The sequence below is a fragment of the Mucor velutinosus genome, assembly GCF_035048745.1.
Source record: "Mucor velutinosus strain NIH1002 chromosome Unknown tig00001564, whole genome shotgun sequence".
NCBI lineage: Eukaryota > Fungi > Mucoromycota > Mucoromycetes > Mucorales > Mucoraceae > Mucor > Mucor velutinosus.
The window spans coordinates 1,327,113-1,341,038 of record NW_027041906.1 but is presented as its reverse complement, the minus strand read 5'-3'; the positions used below and the strand labels follow the sequence as shown (position 1 = coordinate 1,341,038).

The 13,926-nt window shown below is 39.5% G+C and overlaps 5 protein-coding genes across 5 annotated transcripts; 1 reads left to right on the top strand and 4 right to left on the bottom strand.

The window, feature by feature from the left end:
* Positions 1-4,251: 4,251 nt before the first annotated feature.
* On the bottom strand, positions 4,252-6,220 carry NRG1_4 (transcriptional repressor; the record flags this gene model as incomplete). The annotated part of the gene is made up of 7 exons (XM_064829932.1): positions 4,252-4,565; positions 4,616-4,790; positions 4,848-5,444; positions 5,502-5,533; positions 5,584-5,617; positions 5,684-6,088; positions 6,158-6,220. 7 exons carry the CDS (start codon positions 6,218-6,220, stop codon positions 4,252-4,254), a joined length of 1,620 nt encoding a protein of 539 aa, XP_064682434.1.
* Positions 6,221-7,142: 922 nt separating this feature from the next.
* MIR1 (mitochondrial phosphate carrier protein) lies at positions 7,143-9,116 on the top strand (the record flags this gene model as incomplete). The annotated part of the gene is made up of 2 exons (XM_064829931.1): positions 7,143-7,234; positions 7,295-9,116. 2 exons carry the CDS (start codon positions 7,143-7,145, stop codon positions 9,114-9,116), a joined length of 1,914 nt encoding a protein of 637 aa, XP_064682433.1.
* An 88-nt stretch (positions 9,117-9,204) lies between these two features.
* Positions 9,205-10,039, bottom strand: ATC70_010719 (uncharacterized protein; the record flags this gene model as incomplete). The annotated part of the gene is made up of 4 exons (XM_064829930.1): positions 9,205-9,600; positions 9,689-9,785; positions 9,845-9,901; positions 9,966-10,039. The coding sequence occupies 4 exons, from the start codon at positions 10,037-10,039 to the stop codon at positions 9,205-9,207; spliced, it is 624 nt and encodes a 207-aa protein (XP_064682432.1).
* Positions 10,040-10,651: 612 nt separating this feature from the next.
* On the bottom strand, positions 10,652-11,128 carry MET7 (Folylpolyglutamate synthetase; the record flags this gene model as incomplete). The annotated part of the gene is made up of 1 exon (XM_064829929.1): positions 10,652-11,128. The coding sequence occupies one exon, from the start codon at positions 11,126-11,128 to the stop codon at positions 10,652-10,654; it is 477 nt and encodes a 158-aa protein (XP_064682431.1).
* A 1,947-nt stretch (positions 11,129-13,075) lies between these two features.
* Positions 13,076-13,664, bottom strand: ATC70_010717 (uncharacterized protein; the record flags this gene model as incomplete). The annotated part of the gene is made up of 2 exons (XM_064829928.1): positions 13,076-13,400; positions 13,453-13,664. 2 exons carry the CDS (start codon positions 13,662-13,664, stop codon positions 13,076-13,078), a joined length of 537 nt encoding a protein of 178 aa, XP_064682430.1.
* Between the last annotated feature and the right edge of the window lie 262 nt (positions 13,665-13,926).

The following is a 13,926-nucleotide window of genomic DNA, read 5'->3' as shown; positions in this document are numbered from 1 at the left end:
GAGCTCTAGCATTAATGGTATTGCAAAGCCTAATTTCGGATGGCCCAAACTTCAAAACCGAAAATACTATTGTACCTCCAAAGTCTTGGATGTTAGGTAGAAGATAGCAAACCATGATGGAAAAATTGAAACATATATGTTGGCAATCAATGATGTATATTGCATGTTCGGCGGGACATTATTTAATACTGGGAGAATTCTGTGCTTAGTATACAGCAGTGTAGTACTAGATTCAAATCTGTATGTCATTGACGCTCGAGCTTTTAAATCACGGTAATTTCACATTTGAAGATACAGATACGGTTTTTTTGCAATACAGAATATCTGGATCATCAAAAAGAACTGTAATTTACTCAATTCTTCGACAACACAACTTACTACACTCCATTTTAGGTCAAATTTTGTTCCAATGTAGCCATTTTTCAACTCGAATAACTCAGACCACAAAGCGTTTTGGACGCTTGGAATAGGATCAAATGACTCCCCTTGGTTGCGCTTTACTTACTGACGCTTTATCTCAAATTTTTTTGGGTCATTGCAAATTCATAAAAATCATCGTTTTTTCATGAGTAGTAGCAAGGGAATATCTTGAAGATCAAACGATCACGTTTTTCACCACGGAAATGAAGACTTTTTTTATGATACATATGAAATAAAATTAATTGTAAAGATAAGATGCAGCACTGGAAACACTTTCTGTGAGGTTTTTCTATGTGAAATCTCGACATTTTGGCAAAAAACATGTATTCATACTTTTGGAAATTGCTCATTATTTTCGGTCTGAAAGCTAAATATAATGAGCACCATTCGATGCAGCTTCTTGAGTTCTGTAAAGTTATATTAGAAAGTGGGGTGTGATAACAACAGTTCTCATAGTCAAATTTAGCAAAAATGCTTAAAAGATGTGAGATCAAGTCAAGTTTGAACACGAAAATACCCACTACACAAACTCATATTAAATTGCCGCAATTAGGGCTGCCGCGGCAATAGACTGAGACCAAATCTACTGTCCGTGACGTCGGATATGGCGCCCTCTCATTCTTCCATATTTCCCGTTTTTTCTCCTTTTTGCAAAACGCGTTTAGTATCAAACCATGGTGGTTTTGGAACCCTTTTAATTAATAACAACACTTTATCTTTTGATAACACTGTCTTGCACTATTACAAGTACTTCATACTGCTTCTTTGAAATATATTACGCACTATTTGATAACGAACACTGGAAGGCGTAGAATTAACACTAATTAAATTTGTTTATTAGGCTTTGATGATTCTTTTTGTCTGTTTGATGTGGGTGCTACTGCCAGTACTTTTCTGCTATCTCTGCTGTCTGCTTCTTTGGTTTATCATGTCTGATAATTGCTTCTTTGGTCTTTGTCTGGTCTCTGGCGTCGTTCATTCTTTGGTTTTTCTATGGTACTGGTGTTACTGTTGCTGATCTTCTGGTCTTTCCTGGTCTACTGTATTTGCTGCATGCCCGCTCTCTGGTTCATATCCGGTGATAAGTGGTAAGTAACTTATTTGATCTTTGTCTGCTCTCTGCTAATGGCATTCGTTCTTTAGTTTGTCTATGATACTGGTGCTGCTGCTGTTCATCTGGTCTTTTCTGGTCTGTTTCCGCTGATTGCCTATACTCCCCTGATCTATCTGTGGCTATGGTAAGTGGTAAGTATCTTTTTTCTTCTGGTCGCAATGGTATAAAACTTCTTTGAACGCTTATATCATTGCTTCTTTTCTCGTGATAATGCATTCATAATGTTTGCCTTGTTGCGCTTTTTTCTTCTTTTTCTTTTGTTGGTAGTGTTTCCTCTGTAGCTTTACATGAAACAATACTAGTCATTATTATGTTGTATTGCAAACTTATAATACTACTGTTGCTTTTGCAGTTGTGCGTATTTGTGTCATCATGTTGCTTTACAACCGACTATTATTACCATGCGCGCTGCCCATGTATGCATTTTTCTTGCAACAGCAACGAACTTTCTTGAACATCTTTGATGTTATGTTTGTTATGCTTTTCTTTGACTCGCTTCGCGTGAGTGTCTCTTTTTTACCTACATACTGCTACTATACTCTTATAGTATTATGTTTTTTTTTTACTTTCTTTTATTATTATTATGTTTCTTTGAAGCATACCTTTTTTTTACGTTGTGTGGATGTGCCTATCCCTGAAGCTCAACAAGACTTTATCCGAGGCTAGGAGGTAGATAGGCTGCCTCCACTTGGTTATCGCTACTTACTTTAGTGATGATTGAGAGTCTCAATGCCAGAATCTAAAGCTAGGTGGTGTAAGTAAGGCATGCTCTAGCACCTGAGGGAAATTTGATGATAGCATCTGCTACACTGCTATATAGCGGAGCTTAAAATTTTGCCTCACATCAAAACAGGGGGAAACCCTCGCAAATTTTTTTTTAGGTCAGCGGAGTTTTCTAGCAATCTGATTGGCTAAGAGGTTGAAGTACTAAAGGGTTATAACTAGTTGATTTCCGTTTGATCTCCTAATGATCTGTCATGATCATGATGTTGTCTTTATAATAAAAGGGTAACCAAATGGATACAATTTAAGTCCTTCTTTATTCAAAAGTAAATTAAGGTGCAATCATTTGATCTAGCATACATTAAACAGGTTTATATGAGGAATGTATCTTAAATTTGATATTATGTTGTGGAGAAAGTTGTACAGCAGGCACAGTATTATTAAACCGGATACCATGTCCTCTTGGTGCCAGATGCCCTACCACCAGACATGCATTGTTTACCAATAACTTTCAACATTTTTCAATTTGATGAGTTGTTATCTTTTACCCCATATCAGTGATTTCGGATGTACAAAAGTATTTTTCGTCTCGAGTTGTGGGGCATCCAAAATCAAAAGTTAAATTATTATTGATGCCAGAGCTTTAAAAATAGCATGCTTCCACAGTCAAATGTTGCGACAAGAACGATGGAGTAATTATTGAATTTTAGATTGTACTAGTTGTTGGTAAGAAATAGAGAAATTTTCCAAAATAAGCCAAATTTGAATAACGAGCTAGATATATAAGAATTTGTTAATTACCAGCGATTGCGAGTAATAGATTGACAGATGAGGTATTGCAAAATGTTGAATTGAAAACCGCTTGGTGATGCCTTGCTTCGATTTGGAGTGGCAAAGGTTTGAAGCTGTGCAGCGCATTTTAGCAAAAGGAGAAAATTGCTTATTTACGCCTTATATTGATGTTAGAGATTTCATATCAGAACGACTATATGACTACAATGAGGGGCAGCTGAACACCGTATGAATGGATTTCCAGTCGCTACAAATAATCAACACATCAAAGAAAACCATCGTTTCGACACTATTATTAGTACAACTGTCAATTCAACCAGGCTTCTTTTCTGTTTAATACATTTTGCTTCTTGTGTCTGCTTTACAAAACAAGACCTTGTTTGAACACTTACGATATTTCTTCCTTATAAACGTTGGGGGGTTTTTTTTTTGAAAAACACCATGTAATCGTTTATGTGATGCTCAATTCTATAAAATAGACTTAGTAGGATGTGGTATAACTAGTAGCGTTGCACAGAAGAATTTTATATGCACCACTACAGCAAACGTTAGCCTTGAGCGACAATTTGGCAAGGAATAACCTATTGAGCAGTGTAGATCCATGAGAACTTATGGTAACTTTAAATAAGCTCCCAAATAACAGCTAATTCTTCGGTTTACACAATGAATACTATGATAGGCAAATTGGTGCAGATTAGACTTAGTACAAACCTTTGAAAACCCTCAAAATATCTGAAAACAGGCTTATTTGTATACAAGCTGTGGGTTCACTTTTAAGAGTAGTACCATTTGTTGTGAATTTCGATTCTGTACAAACTTACCACAGATTGTCTAGAACTTCAAGTAAGACTTAGTCACTAAAAACAATGTATTTTATCTGAAAATCACAAGGAATCAACAAAGTGCGTTCTTTCATAAATATACAGTGGTAAATTTGCCGTTGTATTTCACATCAAAATACAGATTGATTTTTGCTGGAAGGCGTTATGTTCCAAGTGTACCACACAATGTTTTAAGCTTCGAACCTCAACATGTTGGGGTTATGGGTTGACCTTGTTTTGAGGTAATTTTTTATTACTATTATGCAAATCATGATGGAGGCTATGCGAATGTTTATCAGCTAGAAAAAGAGTAGGTATATAAAGGGATGTAAGAGCATAAATAATATACAATATGAACAAATGAAAAAAGAAGAAATGCAATCAAGAATTGCTCTGCATGTACTTAAAAAACATTTCATCTAAAAATCTTGAAAGAGAAAGTGGGTAAACTTGTGGGGCCTGCGATTGTGTTAATTCAATCGCATAGTAAAACATGATGAGCAGCAGATGATAGAACAGGAACACCCAAGGGATGACGGTCAATCCAACGTATAATTTGTTTGCTTGGCCAGGCTGGTTGGTATTGATGCTTTGCCTAATGGAATCAATGAGGCCTAGTTGTTGATCAAATCCAGTCGAGAGGTCCTGTATTTTCTTTGTCTGTGCTTCTTGGATCAAGGCAGCAGCAGTTTGTTCTAGAAATGAACGTTAATTTTCAGTGCTTGTAAGTGAGATGCCACATTACCTTCTTTCAATTTATCACGAACTGTTACCAGTTGCTGTTCAAATTCATCACGTTCTTGCTGTATCAATTCTATTTTCTTCAAGTATTTAGCCTCAATCTTCTCGTGAGCAAAGCTATGTTCCGTCTCATTGATATCAGGGCTTGATGTAGCAGTGGCAGCAGATGTTTTCTTGTCCTGTTAAAATGCATAGTATTAGAACAAAACGATAGCAAATGGCATCCATAGGCATACCAATGATGGAGGGGAAGAATTCGAATAGTATCTCAAGCCACTTCTGGCTTCATCCAAATCAAACTTTTGTTTATCGATCAATTCCATGAGCTTCACATTTTCGTTTTGCTGAGCCTCCAGTGCATGTCTTGCATCTAATGTTTGTCTTTTTTCCTGATCCAATTTCATGTGAAAATCGGCCTTTTCCTTTTCATGCACCCGAAGCATTTCCTTGGCCTGAATTTCGGTCAATTCCAACTGGGAGAGTGTCATGTTGTGTGCCTCTTGTAAGCTGTGCAATTCCTCCTTGAGCAACTCCAACTCTTCCGTCTTCTTTTGTAACTTTTTTACAGCAAGTGCATGCAACTTTTCGTATTCTGCATTTTGTGATTTCAACTCGACGATTTTCTCTATTTTATCCTTCTCTTTCAATTTCTGATCGGCCAGTAACTGTTTTTGCTGTTCGGCTTCAATTTGCATATTCTCCAATCTTGTCTGAACCTGCATAATGCGTTCAGAATGCTCCTTGTTCAAGTGCTCGATTCTTGATTCATATTCTCGTGCTTGTCTGGCAGCGACACTCTTTTCTTTTCTTAGTCTCTTCACTAGGGAGATATCCTACAATATATGGTGTGAATATTGCGGATGATTAGGGTTCATTTAGTCATTCCTTACGTGGTCATTGTTGTTGTTCTCGTCATTGAAATCTAATTTTATTGTTAATATTTGTTTTGATTGTAATCCTTGTTCAACACACCTGATTCTCTTGTTCGGTCACTCATATGATTCAACTGTTAAAAAGGTAAAATGGGAAAATGAGGATGAAATGATAGATCATTCGAAATCTTCAAACGTACATTGTCATCGGGGTGATTTGTGCTGGCTCTGTCATCATAATAAGTAGTAGCTGATTTACTTGAGATCAATCTGGATGATCTTGGCCTTGAATCAAACAATCTTTTAGTAGCAGGTGTGCTTGAGGTGGCTCTTGGTTTGCGCTCTTCCACAGTAGCTTCGTGTCGAATAATGGCTAGTAATCGGACAAACTCTTCTGGCGTCATCTCCAAGTCTGGATTCTGGATACAATAAGGTTTTATTGCCTTTTTCTGCTGTTCTGTAAGGATGTAATGATTCTGCTGTTCATTGAATATTTCCAGAAACTGTAGCCACTCGAACGTTGGTGCTGTTCCACTATTTGCTCTGGGCGAGTTACTGAAAAAGACATGGATGTACCTCTCCACTTGTTCGTCAGACATTGGCAACTAGAAAGAAACAACGGAAATGTTAATCTTTCGCGAATATTTTGAGAAAAGGGAGAGGTCTATATATACCTGTTTTGCATTAGGAGAATCAATGAATGTATCTTGATACGCTTTGGCTGGATTTTTGAGCATATTTTATTGTTGGATGTGTTGTTTAGGAAAATATATTGAGAACAAGGAAAGAAAAAAATAGCAAGAAAACAAAGCGGTCCGCCCAGTTATATAATTGAATCCACAACAATGATCCAACACCAGACTACAAAATTTCCAGGTACAAACACCCACTTGCCAACATAAACACTTACACGCACCTGCCCGCTTGTTTTTACACATGCAATCATACAATCAGCTACACAATGAGCACCCATATTGGACATTTGTTGCCACAAAATTCATTTGAAATCATTCGGAGTTGTCAAGATGGCCCTTAAAGACGCTTTACCACAAAACAGGGCCCAATCCATTTCAGAACATGTCTAGTCATGTTGATTTTCGACTCAACATGGTGTTGCTCTTGGTTTAATGACAATAAAATATATGTAAGCAAACGGCCTTATCCAAGAAGCAAATGTATAGAGTATGCAGGGTCTAATTGTGGCTATTTATATGGACATTTTGGATGAGAGATCAAGAAAAAGAACCTTCATCCACTTGATCTCATTGGTGCACTGCATGTAGCAGCCGTTCAGCTGTGCAGTTTTATCTGTTGCCGTGACAATAGATTGACAGTTGCCATGACAACAGGTCGACATTTCCCAGTGATACAAGCCTCAAGTTGCTGTTGTTGCGAATGCAAACTGTCTAACTGCTCTCAGTCTTGATACATCCATTGATCTGATGTTGTATCTCATGTGATACCAAACCATCAAAAAGAAACCAAGAATCTCCTTTTCATTTTTACTAGTTGACCAGTGAAGCGCACAAACATCGGAAGAAGCTAATAGGCTTGGGTGAAACCTAATTTTTTTCCATTTTTTTTCATTAAATTTCTCACAATCCTTTTTTTTTTTTATTTCACATCCTTGTCTTGTTAACGGGCTTAATCAAATTAAATATGATGGAGAGCGACACTTTAACAAACTATGGAGATAACAGCCAGCCTCGGCCTGTAAAGAGAAGAGCTCGTATGGCGTTATCTTGCCAAAGGTAAAGCCCTGAGAGTGTATAGTGATATCTGATTAAGTAACAACATGTATTCTGATATAGATGTCGAAAGCATCGTTCCAAGTGTTCTCGCTCAAGACCTACCTGCGAACAATGCTCTGTCGCTGGCGTAGAGTGTATCTATTTAGAAGTTCCTGGTGATTTGGAAAGCACTGCACTACGTGATCGTTTCGCAGGTTTAGAAAATCAGATTCACTCATTGATGGATGAGTTTGGCAATATAGAGCAGCTGGTGAAAAATGCCGCACCATCTCAGTCATCTCAATCACAACCGCCAGCAGCAGGACAGCAATCGAATATACAGGCAAACTCGTTATCTAAATGGAATATCCATCAATTAGGATCAACAGGCTTGTCAATTGATACACACATGCTGAACGTAGCCGACATTTACTCCACCCTTATACAATTTGCCAAAGACAATACAAACGCAATCACCCTATACCCTCAACCAGATCAACAAAAAAAGCCCATTTGGCTCATCCGGAACCACTCTATCTTTCCAAATGTGCGACTATCTCATTTTACAAGCTTACGGCCCAATGTGAATGATGGAGAAGACTCAGAAGACGAGCCCATCCGAAATCCCTTATTAGAAGAACAAGATGAAGACAAGGACGATGTACTCGACATTGATGTCATGCCCGAAAAGTTACCACTGTTTCTAATGCAGCGACTGCTGTCGTTATACAAGAACTGTTTACTTTATGGAGCTGTGCAACCGTTTGATACGTTATTTGCGAATTTACTGATGGACCAAGATAACTTATCACCTGCATTTCAACTATTGTATGCTTCAATTGTATGCCATATGCTGCCTCATGCCTTCTACTGGCATCCTGAAATCTTTGAGAAAAGCATGGATGAGCCTACATGTGTTCGCTTATCAATTGACTATTACAAGTGGGCAAAACGTCTCTTGTCATCGATCTATTTTGATGCGCCTAGTCTCACCACATGTCATGCCATCTGCAATCTGGTTCTCTATCACATAGAAAATGGAAATACATCAGTTGTCTACATATACTCTGGCATGGCAGTTCGCATGGCTCTTTCGCTACAGCTTTACAGAGAAGATGCATTGGATACAATCTCTCAGAATCAGGCAGCTGTCTTTCCGCTGGCATACAAACCACCTGTCATGATTGTGAAGCAGTACGCTCGGTCGCTACTATGGTTCATGTACTTTTTAGACACGGCATCATCCCACTACCACAACAAGCCATATGAAATCCACCTCGATGATCATGTCAGCACAACCACCTTCTTCAAGAACCCTCCGCTATCGTCTGCAGGCGTGGATGAGCACCAAGCATTTTTCCAGTTTATTGAATTCCACACCTGCCAAATTACCCGAGACATCCGACGCACCATCTTTACACATCCGGAGGAAGCACAGACCTCCTACGAGCAGATTGAACGCATAGAGAAGCGACTAATTAGTTTTCAGAAGCAGTTACCAAAGATTGAGCTACTCAACAGCTCAACACACCTATGGCACCGTCGCTGCATATTCAAACAGTGGATCAGACATCACGGCCATTGGATTCTAATCCACCAAAGCTACCTACCCACACCAATGTCAGTGCAAAGATGTACGACGGCTGCATTCGCCCTGGTGGAGTTGTTTGATCATTGGATTGTAGCCATGGATTGCTATTTTAGACCTTGTGTCCATGAATTAAAGCAGGCGTGTGAAATTCTATTATACCATGTTGATCAGAACACACCCATCAAAAGAAAAGCACTGGAAGGGCTGATGCGACTCATCAATGTGCTACTCAAGACGCCTGTTGGTGAAATCGCAAGAACCAGACCCTTTGTTCAGCGTGTCCTCAAAGCCATTCAGCGAAACAACATGTAAAAAAAAAAAAAAGAAGTTTAATAAAGTGTCTGTTTTATTTTGTGTCGTAAAGAAAAAAAAAAAAAAAAAGAATAGGTCAGAGCTTTGTTCAAACAAGTGGTGGGCTATGGTAGTGTCTGGAAGGTGACATTTTGCTCTTGTTGTTCATGGAAGGCGAAATAGAACGATGCTTTTCAATGGTATTGTTAATATGGGACGAAGGAATAGGCGAGCGAGATCTCGAGTGCGACGTGGAGTATCGTCGTTCATCCATCATGTAATGGTGATGATGGGGCGGAGGCGATCTGCCTCTGGGTGGCGAAAGCGAGCGTCGTCGTCCTCGACTGCTGCTGCGATATGGGCTGTATGATCGGTAAGGTGGTGGTATGCGCCCTGAATGTTGTGGCGGAGGAGGTGGAGGAGGTAAGGGTAAAGTGTGATGTGGTGTTGCTGGATGCGATGGTCCACCTAGTCTCCACGTTGCGCTGGGAGCATTGCGAGCCCACTATATGTAATATCATCATTTTTCATCGGGGTATTAGCGACCAAAAAAATCACATGTTATCTTTTTCTCTTGAATGTTAAAATCTAACCTGGACACTGATAGTATAACCGTCAATACGTCTGCCATGCATTTCATTGAAGGCGTCTTCGGCATCATGCGGATCTTCGAATTCAACAAAAGCATAACTATTAAAAAGCAATTTTAATTACAGGACATGGACGACATGTGGCGAGGATGTATTTACACTTTAGAAGCATAGGATTTGGGTGCTGGAATATCGCAACGCACGAGTCGACCATAGCTACATGTCGTTGCCGAGGAGTGTTTAGTGCGGGAAAGTGGAGCGTATTCAGATACTACGTTACCGTTCAAATTCGTAAGCGAGATCTCTTGCGCGTGTGCGTCCACCAAAGCCAGCTACGAATAATGTTGTCCTCATTTCTTATTCTGACTTTTTTTTTTGTTCGTATATATATATATATATGTATATCAGTTGCTAATGGAGCCCTCTCTTTCTGGTATGGTGATGAAAAAAAAAAAAAAAGAAGAAGAAGAAAAAAAAAAGAGGGATAAAGAAAATGAAAGAACAAAAGAAAAAGGGACAAGGAAATGAAGCCAAACGTTATACTATTATCGAAAAGGAAGAAACAGAAAGCTGACATCACATTTAGAGTGGAAATAGAGTTTGTATGCTCTACATTTGAAAAACCGATGATGTAGAGAAAGAGATATATTTGGGATGAAACTTGCATTGCTCAAATCTATAAAAAAGATGGACGTCTCAAGAGAGTGATGATGGGATCATTCAAACAAACATCCAAAAATAAAGGGGTACGGGAAATGCGAATTTTGAAATCCAGAAACCTTTGATAGGTACCAGAAGATGGCATAGGTGAAATGTCCATCCCACAGATACCTGAGAAGACTATGCCGAGCATACATTGCTATAAACATCTACAGATGGCATTACTCATACGATTATACATCTATAGTTTAGCGGCATGGGAGTGACTTGGGAATATGATGTGTAATCCATTGTGTGTATAGTGTTTTATTTCAAGAATGTCAAATCCTGCTCATCCACAAACTTTTGCAAGGGAGAAAACAACGGCTTCTTCTGTACGAGTTCATCAATGGTCAACCATTGCCATTCTCCTTGCAACTTGTGAGGTTCCATCACCTTGACGTCCACAATGGCCGCTTCGGGTATATGACACCACATGAAGATTGTGACATAATGTTTCTTGATATCTTGCATGATATTGTTGGTTGCAGTCAACATTTTGATGTCTTGCAGAGGTAAGGTCAGGTTGGTTTCCTCTTCAATTTCTCGTTTTGCACATGTCTCGAAATCCTCAAACATCTCCAAGTGTCCACCAGGTAATTGCCAGGTACCTGCACCATGAGATCCTGCACGCTGTCCTACAAGGATTCGAGTTTGGCCAGCTTTTGAGTCTGTGTATGTGACAAAACAGCCAACGCCTACGAGCACATCTTTTTGTTCAGCGGTAACAGTGATAGTTGACATGATGATGGGGAAGATGAGGATGAGGTGGAAGAAAAAAGCAGAAAATTTTATGGGTGGTGGCACTAGAAAAGGGTTTGGCTCTCAAATCATGTCTCGAAATTTTTGATCAGACTTGATACGGACCACCTTAAAAATTCTCAAGTGCCATCTATTGGCTCCATACCTATGGCACCTGAGCTCAATATTAGGTATATTGATTCGTATAAGACAGAATGTTATACATTTACACCTGTCTCTTTCTATGACAACGCACATGCTTGAGGCATAGCTTGCCATTGCTTTACATTGTTTGTATGTATATACGGAGATGTTATTTTGCCAATATTAGACAACTATTTATTAAAGTCGCTCATTCATCTCAGATACTATGAAAATGCCAACAAGAAGTATTTAGGCTAAGCGATAGTCCTTTCGACTTCATGATCCCCAATTAGTCAGCATCGCAATCATCACTGTCATCAGAAAGGGCATTTGGGTTAGCCAGCAGCGCCAAAACAGATTCAAACTCAGTTTTTTTTCTGCTCAAGATTGGCCAATTTTTGTCTTTTGTCGACTTCTTTAATCTATTTCCTGCCACCTGCTCTTTGACTGTCCATCCAAAGAAAAGGTATGGCAAGGCGTCATTTTTGAATTCCTATGGCCCACCACGTCCATCACGGACATCAAAGAGGCTCTTCTGTTCCTGGACTTTTCGGATATCTGGTACTCCCAAGTCAAAGACATCCATCCATACAGAGTCCTACTCATCACCCTGTCTCAAATATGGCTAGCCCATATGCGCTTTGTTTTTGACAACATCATCCTTGTCCCTGAGGCGATTCTGGTGAATATCCGCTCCACTGTTCGCCAGACAGTGGATGAGGATCAAATCCATTCCCTCTTGTAGTTTAGATAGTTTCGAAAGTTCTGTTTAGGTTAGTTTAGTTAATATTTTACCTTCTTTTTATTATTTTCTTTTCAATTGCACCCACCTCTTCACTTCGACCCATTACTCCTAATGTACGCGGCTCAATCAATAAACAAAATTTAACAAAAAAAAATCTATTTCCTGCCATTTGACTATATGAACTGTGGTTATCATCCAATGCTTCCTAGTACATTCTTGGAGTACTTTTCAAGGCGCTTCCAATGGTGTCAAGTAAAATAGATGTTTTGAAAAGACTTATTGAGCAATCCCAGAAAATACAAAATGAGGTTTTTGGCAAAAATGTCGAAATTTTGCATATAAAGACCTTATAAAAGTGGTTTCAAAAGTTGCTTTGGGTTGAGAGAAGCATATTAGTTCAATATATACCATAGCAAGAGTCTTCATTTTCAAGGTGAAAAACGCGATCGTTTGATTTTCGATGAAAATCATGAGGTACTTTTTTTTTAAATTGTTTTTATTGATTGCTCCGTGTAAGTAGGTTCCTAGGGCACTACCAAGAGGCGGACGCAATTGATATGATATTCAATTATATTTGGGATAAAGCGATAGATGACAGGAACAGGTGATAGATGACAATTGTGAATTTCAGTTTGGGCATATAGTTGAAGGAGCTCGTTCTTGATCTGCTGGACCATATCGATCCATGTAAATGGAGTCGAGTGAAAGATCATACGAACTTGAGCTCGCCAAATGTTGCCCAGTGTTAACAGTACGACCATGTGAGCAGTGGTGTACGATTTGGAGACATACTTGATGTTTTCAAAGTCAAGAGAGGAACAGGCTTGGATAATATCACCAATTGAAACGGTTGGCCACAGGAATTCAAAGATGATAGCTTTCCAGATGGATACCTTACTGGAACAGAGGAAAAGCAAGTGTACAGCATTTTCTTCGTTACCACAGATCGGGCAGAGAGGTGATTCAGTTATCTCAAAGTAGTGTAGCAGGCGTTTGGTCGGGATGGTGTGGGTGAGGAAGCGATAGATGACATTACGATGGACAAGGTTCAGGGACAGAGATCAGAAGAAATTCCAGTTGGACCTGGCGATGCTGGAGGTGTGAGCCTCGATGCATGCTGTGCGGAATGTTCTGGTTGAAATCTGTCGAGTGAGTCCTTGCTGGCTGTTGAAGTCATAGGAGTCAATGAACGGTTTGAAGGAGATGTCGGTTGTGCGGTTGGTGCTATCCTGAGGAGGTTGTAGCATGAGGCTAAAGTACGGTTGGATATGTACTTTGTTCTCGTTGATTTGCTTCAGGATTTTCTTGCAAGCGCGTCGAATGTCAGCTGGGATGGTTGGTGCTTTTCGTGCTTCGAGTTGCAGAGGTTGGTCAGAATTGGAGATCCTTTACTTGCAACTGAGTGGCCCTAATCGGCATTTTGGAGACAGTGACAGACGGCTGCTGAATGGCTTTGACAGGGAGGATTAAGGCGGTAGCAATGTTGAGGTGAACTGGTTCGTGGATGCGTTTGAGGCGGTCAACTGATTTGTAGATCATTGTTACCATGTTGGTGCGTTGTTTAGTAAGACCAGTGGTTCGTGTGAGGGGAAAGAGCAACGGAACCTGCACATGCGCACTCTGATTTTGCTTATTCACTAGCATAAGCATGAGGTACCCCTCATGCTCTTTGGTCAATTTTTGACCATATTTTTTTTTTGATCCAAAAAGTTGAGCAAGCGTGTCAGGAAGTTGCTGCTACTCGAGTACAATTGTTTGGCGTTATTCCGGTGGCTCAGAAAGATCTACATGTCAAGATATGAAGGCTTGAAGGCTGTCAGATTTGGTTGTGTTTCATGCATTTGCTTGTCAGTATGCGCATTCTTGTTATGATACAAAGGCGTAAAGACATTGTATGCATTAATCTAGATTT